Below are 12,010 nucleotides of genomic sequence, written 5' to 3'. Positions count from 1 at the left end.
AGTGGTCATGGGTTTGGACGGTGCTGTCTAAAAACTTTGGTGAGTTACTGCAGTGCATCTTGTAAATGGCCCACACGGCTGCCACTTTTCATTGGTAACCAGTGACTTCAGCCGTTTCTTGATATCACGTGGAGTGAATCGTATTGGCTGAAGACTGTCATGTGTGATGCTGGCGACCTCCGGAGGTGACCGAGATGGATCATTTAATTGGCACTTCTGGCTGAAGATTATTGCGAAAGCCTCAGCCTTGCCTTTTGCACATATGTGCTGGGGTCCTCCATCATTGAGGATGGGGATATTTGTGGAACCTCTTCCTCCAGTGAGTTGTTTAATTGTCCACCACCGTTCATGGTTGGATTTGGCAGGACTGTAGAGCTTAGATCTGTGCGTGGAATTGCTTAGCCGTTGTCTATTACTTGCTGCTTTTGCTGTTTGGCACACAGGTAGTTCTGTGTTGTAGCTTCACCAGGTTGACGCCTCATTCTTCGGTATGCCTGATGTTGCTCCTGGCATGCTCACCTGTGTTTTTCATTGAAGCAGAATTGATCCCCTGGCTTGGTGGTAATGGTAAAGTGGGGGATGTGCCGGGCCATGAGGTTGCAGATTGTGGTTGAATACAGTGCTGCTGATGGTCCACAGCACCTCATGGATGTCCAGTTTTGAGCTGCTAGATGTGTTCAAAGTCTATCCAATTCAGCACGGTGGTAGTGCCACACAACATGATGGAGGGTATCCTCGATGTGGAAATGAGACTTTGTCTCCACAAGGTCTATGCGGTGGTCACTTCTACCAATACTTTTATGGTCGATGCATCTGCAGCAGGCAGATTGGTGAGGATATGGCCAAGGATGTTTTTCCCACTTGTTGGTTCCCTTACCACCTGCTGCTGTCCCAGTCTAGCAGGCTATATCTTTTAGGACCCGGCCAGCTCAGTCTGTACTACCGAACCACTCTTGGTGATGTACATTAAAGTGCCCCACCAGAGCATTTTCTGCACCCTTGCCACCCTCGGAGCTTCCTCGAAGTGGTGTTCAACATGGAGGAGTACTCATTCATCAGCTGATTGTGGGCGGCACGTGGGAATCAGCAGGAGGTTTCCTTGCCCATGTTTAACCTGAAGCCATGAGACTTCATGAGGTCCAGAGTCGATGTTGAGGACTCCCAGGGCAACTCCCTCCAGTCTGTATACCACTGGCGAATCCACTGTGACAGCTCTCTCAACTTTCGCACAAGCCCTCAGATGTTTGTAAGGAAGAGTTTTCAGGGTCGACATGGGGTTTGCCGTTGCAGTTTCTGGTCTTTTTTGTGTTTTCATAACGGTTGAATACAACTGAGTGGCTTGCTAGGTCATTTCATAGATTCATAGAATTTACAATACAGAAGGAGGCCATTTGGCCCATATAGTCTGCACCGGCTCTTGGAAAGAGTGCCCTACCAGGCCCACATCACCCTATCCCCAAAACCCAGTAACCCCACCCAACACTAAGGGGAATTTTGGACACGGGCAATTTAGCATGGCCAATCCACCTAACCTGCACATCTTTGGACTGTGGGAGGAAACCGGAGCACCCGGAGGAAACCCACGCACACAAGGGGAGAATGTGCAGACTCCGCACAGACAGTGACCCAAGCTGGGAATCGAACCTGGGACCCTGGAGCTGTGAAGCAATTGTGCTAACCACTATGCTCCATTTCAGAGGGCATTTAAGAGTCAACCACATTGCTGTGGGTCTGGAGTCACTTGTAGGCCAGAGAAGGATTTTTAAATAATCTTCATTGTCACAAATAGGCTTACATTAACACTGCAATGAAGTTACTGTGAAAAGCCCGTAGTCGCCACATTCCGGCGCCTGTTCGGGTACACGGAGGGAGAATTCAAAATGTCCAAATTACCTAACAGCACGTCTTTCGGGACTTGTGGGAGGAAACCGGAGCACCTGGAGGAAGCCCACACAGACACAGGGAGAACGTGCAGACTCCACACAGATAGTGACCCAAGCCAGGAATCGAACCTGGTACCCTGGTGCTGAGAAGCGACAGTGCTAACCACTGTGCTATGGCACATTTCCTTTCCTGAAGGACAGTAGTGATCTAGCTGGGTTTTTTACGACAATCGACAATGGTTTCACGGTCATCATGAGACTTTTAATTCCAGATATTTTATTAAGTTTTTTAATTCCACCACTTGCCGTGGTGGGATTCAAACCTGGGTCCCCATTACTAGTCCAGCGACAATACCACCATGCCAGCACCTGTTCCACTTAAAGATGCTGAATAATAATAATAATCGCTTATTGTTACAAGTATGCTTCAATTAAGTTACTGTCAAAAGCCCCTAGTCGCCACATTCCGGCGCCTTTTCGGGGTGGCCGGTACGGGAATTGAACCCGCTCTGCTGGCATTTTTCAGCCCACTGTGCTAAACCAGCCCCTTGAATAAGGACCCGAGCTGTTTTTTTTTCAAACTTGCCCCCACTTAAAGTCAGGATCCATCTACGTCCTGCTTGTTTAGAAAACTTAACTCAGAACCGACTGGGGATGGAAGCTGAGATTATCTTGGATTCTGTGGTTCAAATACTTAACTGTGTAATCAGAATTCTTGCTAGAAGAAAGATTGAACTAAATCCTGCAGTGATCAGTTCACTGTCATATATGTATCATTCGGATTGTTTATCTCTGAAGAATAATTATCAAGGCATTGCATGAGCATTTATTTTAATTGCTTCTTATTTGTACCTTTTTGTTAGTAAATTGGCCACAAAACAATGTGTGCTTTTTAGGGGGGTTTTGTCTTTCAGTTGCAAATCCGTTGTGACCCTGGACATTGCAAATGTGAAGGAAAAAAAGTTTCCTTTTTACACGTTTATGCTCAAAAACATTTGAAAGACTGGTGCTCTTGCATTGATTTTGAACAGTCTTGGTTGTAACATTTAACTGCTAAGTTAAAGTAAGCTGCTTATAAATTAGTGAGATCAGCGGCTAGCTGCAACTGTTTGAAATTTCTGGCTGTGGGCCAATGAATGTCTTTCTTTTTTCTTTAGCATTGCTTTCCATCATCTGTACCTTTATGAGATAGGTGTATAAATGGTAAATGCTGCCACAACTTTATTTTTTTGCATCACCTGTGAGATATCTGTAGAAAAGAATTTGAGAAATACTGCCATTTTAATTATGGTGAATAAATGTAAATTGTGTTGATTTAGAATTCAATTATTCCCTGAATAAAAGCCTTTTGTGTTCAGCTGATTGGAATTCAGCCTTTTGTTTTAATACAAGAAAAAATATAATGCATTGATCATTCTGTGTAAACGAACACCGGATCCCTTGGATTGGAAAGTAGTTATTATTTATACTTGTTACCTTTAATCATTAGTTATCTATTTGTCCAATTTCTTTCAATCCAAGAAGGGTTGTATTGTCACTCGTTGTGCATTTTTAAGAGATCACAAATATATACACAGGGACAAGTCGGATTTGACCTGTCAGTAACTAGAATCATAGTGACAGTGCTTTGTGCCAAGGCTGGAATGGTGCTTAGAGATATGACAGGTTTGCTGTTAAATGTTCTTTTAATGTGAATATATTTATATTCATTTAATATGAATAAAGTACAGTTCTCTACTTTCCCCCTGGGCTAGAACTACATAATTTGGTTTGAAAATAATATCTATTTTATGGCTGTAAAGGGATGTCAATGAAACTTCAGTATTGTATTCAAACAATGTAAATGGTTCATAATGTGAATGAAACATTCGATCATAATTTGAAATATGTGTGTATCTTTTTCTTTAGTTTCGCTGTTAATTTGTACAAGGTAACCGGACAGTTTCCCTGGAGCTCGCTTCGTGAGACTGATAGAGGGATCTCAACTGAATACAATGTATGGGTGAAGTTCTGCATTATATAATTGTTTTGATTGGTAATCTTTCTAATGTTTAACTGTAGAAGAGTATAGATACTGTTATTTATTTGTAAGGCAGCACTAGGTATTATTGCTGCCAATAGATTTTCATGAACATCAATGTGGTTACATGTTAGTGACATTAACCTAATGAAGGAGCTGCTCTCCAAAAGCTAGTGATTCAAAACAAACCTGTTGTACTTTAACCTGGTGTTGTAAGACCTCTTACTGTGCCCACCCCAGGCCAACACCGGCATCTCCACATCATTAAAGACAATGATGGAAAGATTGAATCAGTTGCAGTTTTCTGAGATTAGAGTACTGCAATACATATTTTAAGACCCTGATATGGAATCCTGTAAATTTGATCGTAACTTCAATCCTTGTTGAAGTGGAGGCTACTTTCAAGAGGAATCTTGTGCTGCGGTGTTCCTAGACCAAGGAGAAATTAGTACTATTGAGTTAAGTCATCAGAATAATTTTTCTGAGAAATAAAGTATTCAGTTTACTTTGTTCTTAATCTAGGACAAAAGTTCGGCACAACATCGTGGGCCGAAGGGCCTGTTCTGTGCTGTATTTTTCTCTGTTCTATGAACTACTTTCTAATACTATACCAGGAGACTGAGACATATTGACTGTTTCTCTATTTTCTTGTACACTTTTGTGTATTCTAATGTGGAACTCTTGACCTACTGATGTAAGGAACTGTCTTCTCCTTGCAGTTTCCAATATGGAAAACCCATCACACTCTGAAATGGGAGGGAGTCTGGAGGGAGCTAGGCTCTCTATCTCGCACAGCATCTTTTTCTGTTCGGGAGGAAAGCGGTCACTCTCTCAAATCTTCAATTTCGGTAAACTTTCAATTATTACGATGTTGTCTGTGTTAAGTTTTGTTAACATTAGTTAGAGGCTGTTGCAGAATTTAATCTACCCCATTCACAGATTTCAGCTTTTTGCATTTTAACCTGGTTGTCAGATGAGTTCCTGTTTTTACTCCAATGTTAATATTTCTACACCATTATATTACAAACTGTTTTGCATTCATGTCAGTAATCAATACCTAGCCACAATGGCTTTTCACAATACAGTAGTGCATTTTTTCACAATCAATAAATCAATCGGGGCCTTCTCTGGTAATATTTCCCACATGCTTTTAAGTTGTGCTGTCTCCTTTGCTGCAAGTCTGATTATGGAAGTCTGAGTCAGACTCGCTCGTCCCAAAGATGATTGCAGATATTCGTTTGCAGAGTCTGCTTGGCAAACATAACATTCTCGTGTATCCATCTCTTTGCTTTGAATGCCTCTGAACTCCCTGGTTAATAGTGAGTAAAATATGGGAAAGAAAGACCATACAATGTTATGATTTCTATCCCAGAAAAATCTCCTGAGAATTTTAAAAAAATCCTTCACCAATACTTGAGTGAGATGCATTAGCAGAGTTAAAACCTATGGTAAAAAATATGCATAGAATACAGTACAGACAATTAGACATAGAATCCAGTTGATGTGCTTTAATTACCATTTTAGACTCTGATTCAGGTTTTCACCCCGAGGGCCAAAAGGAATAATCTGAATTTCAGTTTAGTATCTGATCAAAAACTCTGAATTATTCAGGATTAATTTCTTCAGGGGAACTTTAAGTCAACTGCTTCAATCTTCAATAAAATCTACCTAAATGATTTATTTATAGTCTTTTCTGAACTGGTTCATGTTTGATGATGTGAATTTTAGCTAAGTCGGTAGCAATGATCAAATCAACCATTGCCTTTGACCATTTGTGAAAAAAATATAGTGCCTTATGTTATCAAAGCATCTCAGAACACTTCACACTGAATTACTCTGAAGTGCAGGGACTTATACATAAAAGGAAACAGCCGTACTGTCCAAATTCCATCTCTCAAAAAGAATATACTAAACTGCCAATACATAGAGGTTTAATTCTCATTAATTTGATTTCTAAGTACTGTGGTTCACTGAGCTTTTTTGTAACAACTTGGTACAAATACATTAATATTGTATTAGTTATATACTGCATGGGTCTCACCCCAGCAACCCAAAGATGTGCAGGGTAGGTGGATTGGCCATGCTAAATTGCCGCATTTAAAACAAAATGTATTAGTTATGTACGCAGGTAGTTATATTACTCGTGGAAGACTGATTTGCATTATTATTTTTCTTTGTAGCATACCATGACTGTTGACACACGGAATTCAGCAATTCTCCCCAAACGTGGAGCCTTGCTGAAAATAAACCAGGTAAGGTAAACTGCTGACAATGCAAGTGAATTAAAGAACGAATGTGTATAAAGCAAACAAAAATCTGCTCCAATTTGCGTCATTTCCAGGGCAACAGAAAAATTGTGGTTTTATTCTGCTGATTTTCAAAGTTCAGCCTGCTTCATTGCAGTAGTTTTCTGCATTACAACAGCAATTGCACTTCAAAGGATTTACTTGACTGCAAGACATGTTAGGGCATCTGCAGTTGTGCTTCTTTATTAATATTCATTTCACAGGATGAGAGTCTCACTGGTAAAATCAGCATTTATTGCTTATCAACGATTGTCCTTCAGAAGGTGGTGATGACTCACTTTCTTGAATACAATGGGGTGGCTCACTCGGACATTTCTGAAGGCAGCTATGTGCCAAAGACATTGCTCTGGATCTGGAGTTACATGCAGTGTACACTGGGTAAAGATAAACAGACAATTAATCAATTGTTTTTTTATGACAATCTAGTAGTTCATGACCCCCATTATTAGTATTAGCTTTTTATTCCAAATTTTGTTTAATTAATTGAATTTAAATTCCCCTGTTGCCATGGTAGAATTTGTACTCCAGCCTCCAGTTCATTGATCCAGGCCTCATACCGTACCCCATATATATAAGCTTATTTTCATTCCCTCGCTCCTCTTAGACCATGGCTTCTGACTCCTACTCGGTGTGGCTACTGGAGCCCCAAATGTTTAAATATGCTGCATATTATGGGCAGAAATTCTTAATCTCTCAATTATTGCAGCATTGTATTATCTATTAGATACAGATCTGTTAACACAAGGAACTGAGCAAATTTGTCAGATCTGTTTCACTTGAAACATGAAAAGTAATTTCTCTTTTATCTCTGGTGCTTAAAAATGCTTAGAGCGTAACATTTACCAAAGAAGCAAATATTTACTATGTTTGTGAAGATATTAATTGTGCCCCAGCCCTGTAAATGTACTGCAAGCCAAAATAATTATTATGCTTACCCATTAGAAGCCCATTTGTCATTGAGTATCACTTCTTCCTTTGAACAGGAGCTGGCGGGCTACACTGGAGGTGACGTGAGCTTTTTGAAGGAGGACGTTGAGCTGCAGTTCAACAGCAGCCTCTTGTGGGATAGTGTAAGAGCTGGTTAATTAATCTTCGTCAGCTAGACCTGGTTCAAATGTAACCCATTTGCCTAGAAATGTTCCATCTAGGTCAAGACTTCATGTAGGAGTGAGTCCATCCTGTATAATGCAGCCTTGAATGAATGAGGTTTTTGCTATGTACTGTTGCACTGCTGAAAGGCAGGCAGGGAATGACTTGTAGCAAGGTAGTGTACGGAAATTGAATGATAGGAAAGAGTCTTAAAGTTTAAAGAAAAAAATATTGGGTGTGACTCAATTGGGGTTGTCGCGCCCCATTTGGTGACATGACGAGGCCATTGAATCTCGCGAGATTTACGTCACAATCCAGATGTCGCCCTCACTGGGCGAGATCCATATTAACATATTTAAATGAGCCATTAGACTCTACTAAATATGTCTGCACCATATTCACCTGGCGCCTGAATGGTCAGACTCTGGATAGGCACTCCTGTTGGCACCCTGGCACTGCCAGGCTGGAAGTTCCCATTGGGTGTCAGGGTGCCCTTGCCAGGGGTGCCTTGCCCTTAAAGGGGGAGGGAGGGGTGAGTGGGGATGGGGGGGGACTCGAAGACCCCCAAGAGGTAAATTGGGTGTGATGGGTGAGGTTCGGGAGGCTGCGATTGGGGTGATATGACGGGTGAAAAGATTGGGGCAGCATTTGCTTTGCTGCACTGACGAGCTGAGCTTGTCTGTGCAGGAAATGTGGTAAGTACAGCCTTGGTGAGGCATCTCGCTGAGGCCAAAAAAAAGGGCAAAGCCCCATTAAATAGCACAATGTTCCAGCACCGAGAAACACCCGGCTAAATGAACCAAAACAGGACTCTGGGGTTTTTTTTGTCCCCTTGAATCACACCTATTATTTCCTAAGGAGATTAATTTCAAAACTGCAGTTTAGATATTGACTTCTCTTCATTCCTGAGTTCATGGTGTTGCATTCGTAGACGTGAAGTATGGTGATCAGAGGTTTAAGTGTGGGTGTGGTTGGTTAAAATTGTGCACACCAAAATAACAATTTGTTGCTTCAAATTCAGAAATTAAATTCAGTAAATATTGTTCAATAAAAGAATTTGGTAGTATTTTCATAAGGAGTCAATTTGCCAAAGGCACATAAGAATAACTTCTAGATTTTAAAATAATTCAAAAGCTACTATAATCTGTAATTTTTTTTAAATCCTACCTTTCCTGCCGCTTAAAAACAAAGGCTGTTCTCTATTTTCTATTGGAATAAAATAATTGGCCTGAACATAATATTACTGCTGATTTGCATTCATTGATTACAGTATGGATAATTCTTTGGGGTTATGATGTAATTTTGGTTTTCTTTCCTGATAGGTTCTCTCTGCTTCCCTGTGGGGTGGTCTTCTAGTACCAATCGGAGATAAACCATCCTCTATTGCTGATAGGTGAGTGTTTGTTTCTGTGGTAAATGTGCAGTTGTTCATTGATTTTTAGGTACTGTATTAATACAGACAGTGCAACTAAATTACTTTGTTGAGCACAGTAGAAAGGAGTCATACACTTCATTTAATGTTGTTGCTATCCACTTTTGGGAATACTTGGGCGCTTGGTGGCAAAACCCAGTCCACTATATCGGCAAACCTCATTTGATTATTAGAAAAATAGAATTTCCCTGTACTTTTGTAATGCCTAAGCTGGTTAAATGTCCCAATTAAGAAAACTGGGTGCGGTGGGGTGTTGATTTGCGTTGTGAAGGGAGAGAGTTAGCACAAACTGTTTCATTTAATCCCTGCGTTTGTGGAACAATTTGGATGTCAAATACACCTTATTCTGGTTTTTATTGTCAAAATATTTTTGGGTGTTTAAGGACTCATTTGGTCGGCTCAATTCATTCAGAATTGAGTATTAACATATTTTATTTCTGCTCAATCTCCTTTTGGGATACTAACATGCATGATTTGTATTATTTGACTTCTCACTTTTCAGGAGCTGTGACGGTCACTAGCAAGTCAAAATGCTATATTCTAGTCATTAGCTAAGTACAAAAACAATGGGGCAAAAGTTGCATCTTTGATGGCAGTGTATAAGAGTGATCATTTAATCACAAGTCAATTGTTGGGCAATAAGACATTGTCTGATGTACTGTACCATGGAACAGGACCGTACAGGTTTCCCACAATTCTCCATTAAATTTCCATCCTCCGGCTTTCCTCTGTGGTACTGGGTGAAGATTAGTCAGCTCCTTAAAGAAAAGCACAAGTAACACCAGTTTTAAAGCGTGTTTGTTTTTTAGTGTAGTTTGTAAATTTGCGACATTCATCTAATAGCGCGTCCCACATTCTCATTTTAGCATGGTTTATTCAAGAATTATTGGTTAATTAAGATTAGCATGCTTAATCTTTTAAAAAAAAACGCCCCTTGCCTCTTGAATCCTTGCTGTGAGTGGGCTGGTTTAGCTCACTCAGCTATATCGCTGGCTTTTAAAGCAGGCCAGCAGCACGGTTCAATTCCCGTACCAGCCTCCCCGGACAGGCGCCGGAATGTGGCGACTAGGGACTTTTCACAGTAACTTCATGGAAGCCTACTCGTGACAATAAGCGATTTTCATTTCAGCTTGAGAGAGACGGCAAGAGGGAGCGAAAGGGGCTGCAAGGGAGTAAGAGGGGCCGTGAGTGGAAGGGAGCAGCATAGATGGCGGGAAGCAACGAACCGCAAGGTCGGGGGAGGGAAGCTGCAAGAGGGACAGAGGAAACTGGAGATGAGTTGAAAGAGTTAATAAGTTAATAGTTAATAAGTTAAGAATTCTTAAGTTATTAAGAGTTAGAGGATTTTTGGGTGGGTAAAGTATAAAGCAGCAAATAGATTTTTAATGTAACAGGGACGTAACCCACCCTTGTTTTCTAATGGAAAATGATTTCTGTTTAGTGTGCTGTTTTCAGGAACACTACAGAAATGTTAAATGAAGAGTGGATGTTTTGAAAATCCTTTTTCTGTCTCAGAATTAGTGAATCTCCAAATAGTCACTAAAAGAATTGCGTTGTCAGATAACTTGAAATAATTGCTTTCCTGTCATTACTAATGAATGAGGGAGGGAAAAGTTAAATCTAAATCTGTTTTAATAAAAAAAATATTTTGGCCTGATGTCGTCCATTGCCAAATGTTTCCTTAACTGTAAAGAGAGGGAATGGATGGAACATGCTGAAATAGTTGAATAGTCCAACTGACTTTTTGAAATCGGTTTCATATTCAGATTTTACCTTGGGGGGCCAACAACTGTCCGTGGCTTCAGCATGTATAGTATTGGACCACAGAGTGAAGGTATGATGTGTGTTTGTATGTATCTGCATTTGCATTCGTGCATGTGTTTATTTAAAGGTAAATATAACATCTGTTAACACTATCCAAGTATTTTTTGTTATCTTAATTCCCCACCTTGCTGCAGTTCTTCTTTAGTTCTGGCTATAAGCCCTAGTTAGGTATCATCTGCAGATTTTGATAGTTAATGGTCCAGATTTTTTGATCTCTGGCTAGGTACCCGGAAAGATATGGATGGGACCCACCAGAAATCCCAACATAAACCCATGCATGGTAACATGGGAAGTTTAAACTTTTGATTGCTGGTTTTACCCAGTCTGATTGCTCCGTGATTGCCCAGACCAGGCAGACTTGGACTGTTTGCCCTAAACGTACCCTAGTTTTTACACTGATTAACTTGGAATTTTGGGTATAAAACCAGCAAAACTCGAAAGTAAATCAGCTGGAGTGTCAAAGCAGTCCAGAGCCCACAGCAGTGTTCACACCCTCACTCCATTTCCCTCCAGCCCCAGACAGTGCTCAGTGCTCACCCTACTCCTCATGCTGCACAGTGCCCACCCCATTCCTGACATACCGACCCCCACCCCGACTGACAACATGATCCTGCCCCCCGCCCCCAAACTCATCGTTACTACTCACCTTTTACAATTAGTTTCTCCATGGCTTCTCAGTAAAATCTAAACAAGAACCAAAGAACCATTGAACCTACTGGTTTACAGCAGCTAGTGCTGTAAAAAGGATGTGTGGCTTCACTTCCCCCAGTGATGTTGCTCTGTACTGGAAGGAATCCAGAGCCAGGTCTGCTGTGCGTTTATGAGGAGACCCGGTTTGGAAATGCAGGTGAGAAGTGTGCAGCTCCAATCTAAGGAGCAGAGTGGCAGTCCAACTGTGATTACCATTCTACAGAAGATCTGGCCCATTATTATTTCAAAGTCCAAACATTAATGTAAATTTTGAGTAACAGCGGTCCCAGCATTGTGGAAACTGCTTTTACCTTACTCCAACCTGAATAACTCTGCTTTCTCATTCCTTTCAGCCAGTTTACTATTTAATAAAGTTATTTGTCCCCAGAATCGATATTCCCTAACCTTTTGTCACATGGCATCTTATCAAAGATCTTTTGAAAATCACCCATTAAATTTTAAGTTATGAAATAACCCTTTACGCTACACAAATTTAGAATATTTAAAACAAAAACATTGTTTTTTTAGAATCTATCACATGTGACAGCCTGCAAAAGTAGTATTGTTATACTCATTCATCTCAAATCTGCCACCTGTGGGAGGAAACCTGAGCACCCGGAGGAAACCCAAACAGACACAGGGAGAACCCTCAGACACCGCACAGACAGAGAAAGGATAAACTATGAAGAAAAATAACCAGTTGTAAAGTTTCATAGATTCTCTTTACTTTTCCTAATAAAGTAATCCTTGAGAAAACAAGAGGGCA

At 40.7% G+C, this 12,010-nt stretch overlaps 1 protein-coding gene and 1 long non-coding RNA gene across 2 annotated transcripts in view; one reads left to right on the top strand and one right to left on the bottom strand.

The window, feature by feature from the left end:
- LOC119955213 (sorting and assembly machinery component 50 homolog) overlaps positions 1 to 12,010 on the top strand; it is a 33,518-nt gene that overhangs the window by 18,995 nt on the left and 2,513 nt on the right. The window contains exons 7-12 of the mRNA XM_038781227.1: positions 3,792 to 3,879; positions 4,623 to 4,751; positions 6,084 to 6,155; positions 7,193 to 7,279; positions 8,621 to 8,691; positions 10,497 to 10,564. Of these exons, the coding sequence (XP_038637155.1) occupies positions 3,792 to 3,879; positions 4,623 to 4,751; positions 6,084 to 6,155; positions 7,193 to 7,279; positions 8,621 to 8,691; positions 10,497 to 10,564 (515 nt within the window). The remainder of the gene's footprint in view (positions 1 to 3,791; positions 3,880 to 4,622; positions 4,752 to 6,083; positions 6,156 to 7,192; positions 7,280 to 8,620; positions 8,692 to 10,496; positions 10,565 to 12,010) is intronic.
- Positions 6,370 to 12,010, bottom strand: part of LOC119955215 — a 116,743-nt gene continuing 111,102 nt past the window's right edge. The window contains exon 2 of the long non-coding RNA XR_005458409.1: positions 6,370 to 6,583. This is a non-coding gene — a long non-coding RNA (uncharacterized LOC119955215). The remainder of the gene's footprint in view (positions 6,584 to 12,010) is intronic.

This window comes from Scyliorhinus canicula, chromosome 20, assembly GCF_902713615.1.
Source record: "Scyliorhinus canicula chromosome 20, sScyCan1.1, whole genome shotgun sequence".
Taxonomy (NCBI): Eukaryota; Metazoa; Chordata; class Chondrichthyes; order Carcharhiniformes; family Scyliorhinidae; genus Scyliorhinus; species Scyliorhinus canicula.
The sequence above is the reverse complement of the archived record's forward strand: the minus strand, read 5'-3'. Positions and strand labels throughout refer to the sequence as shown.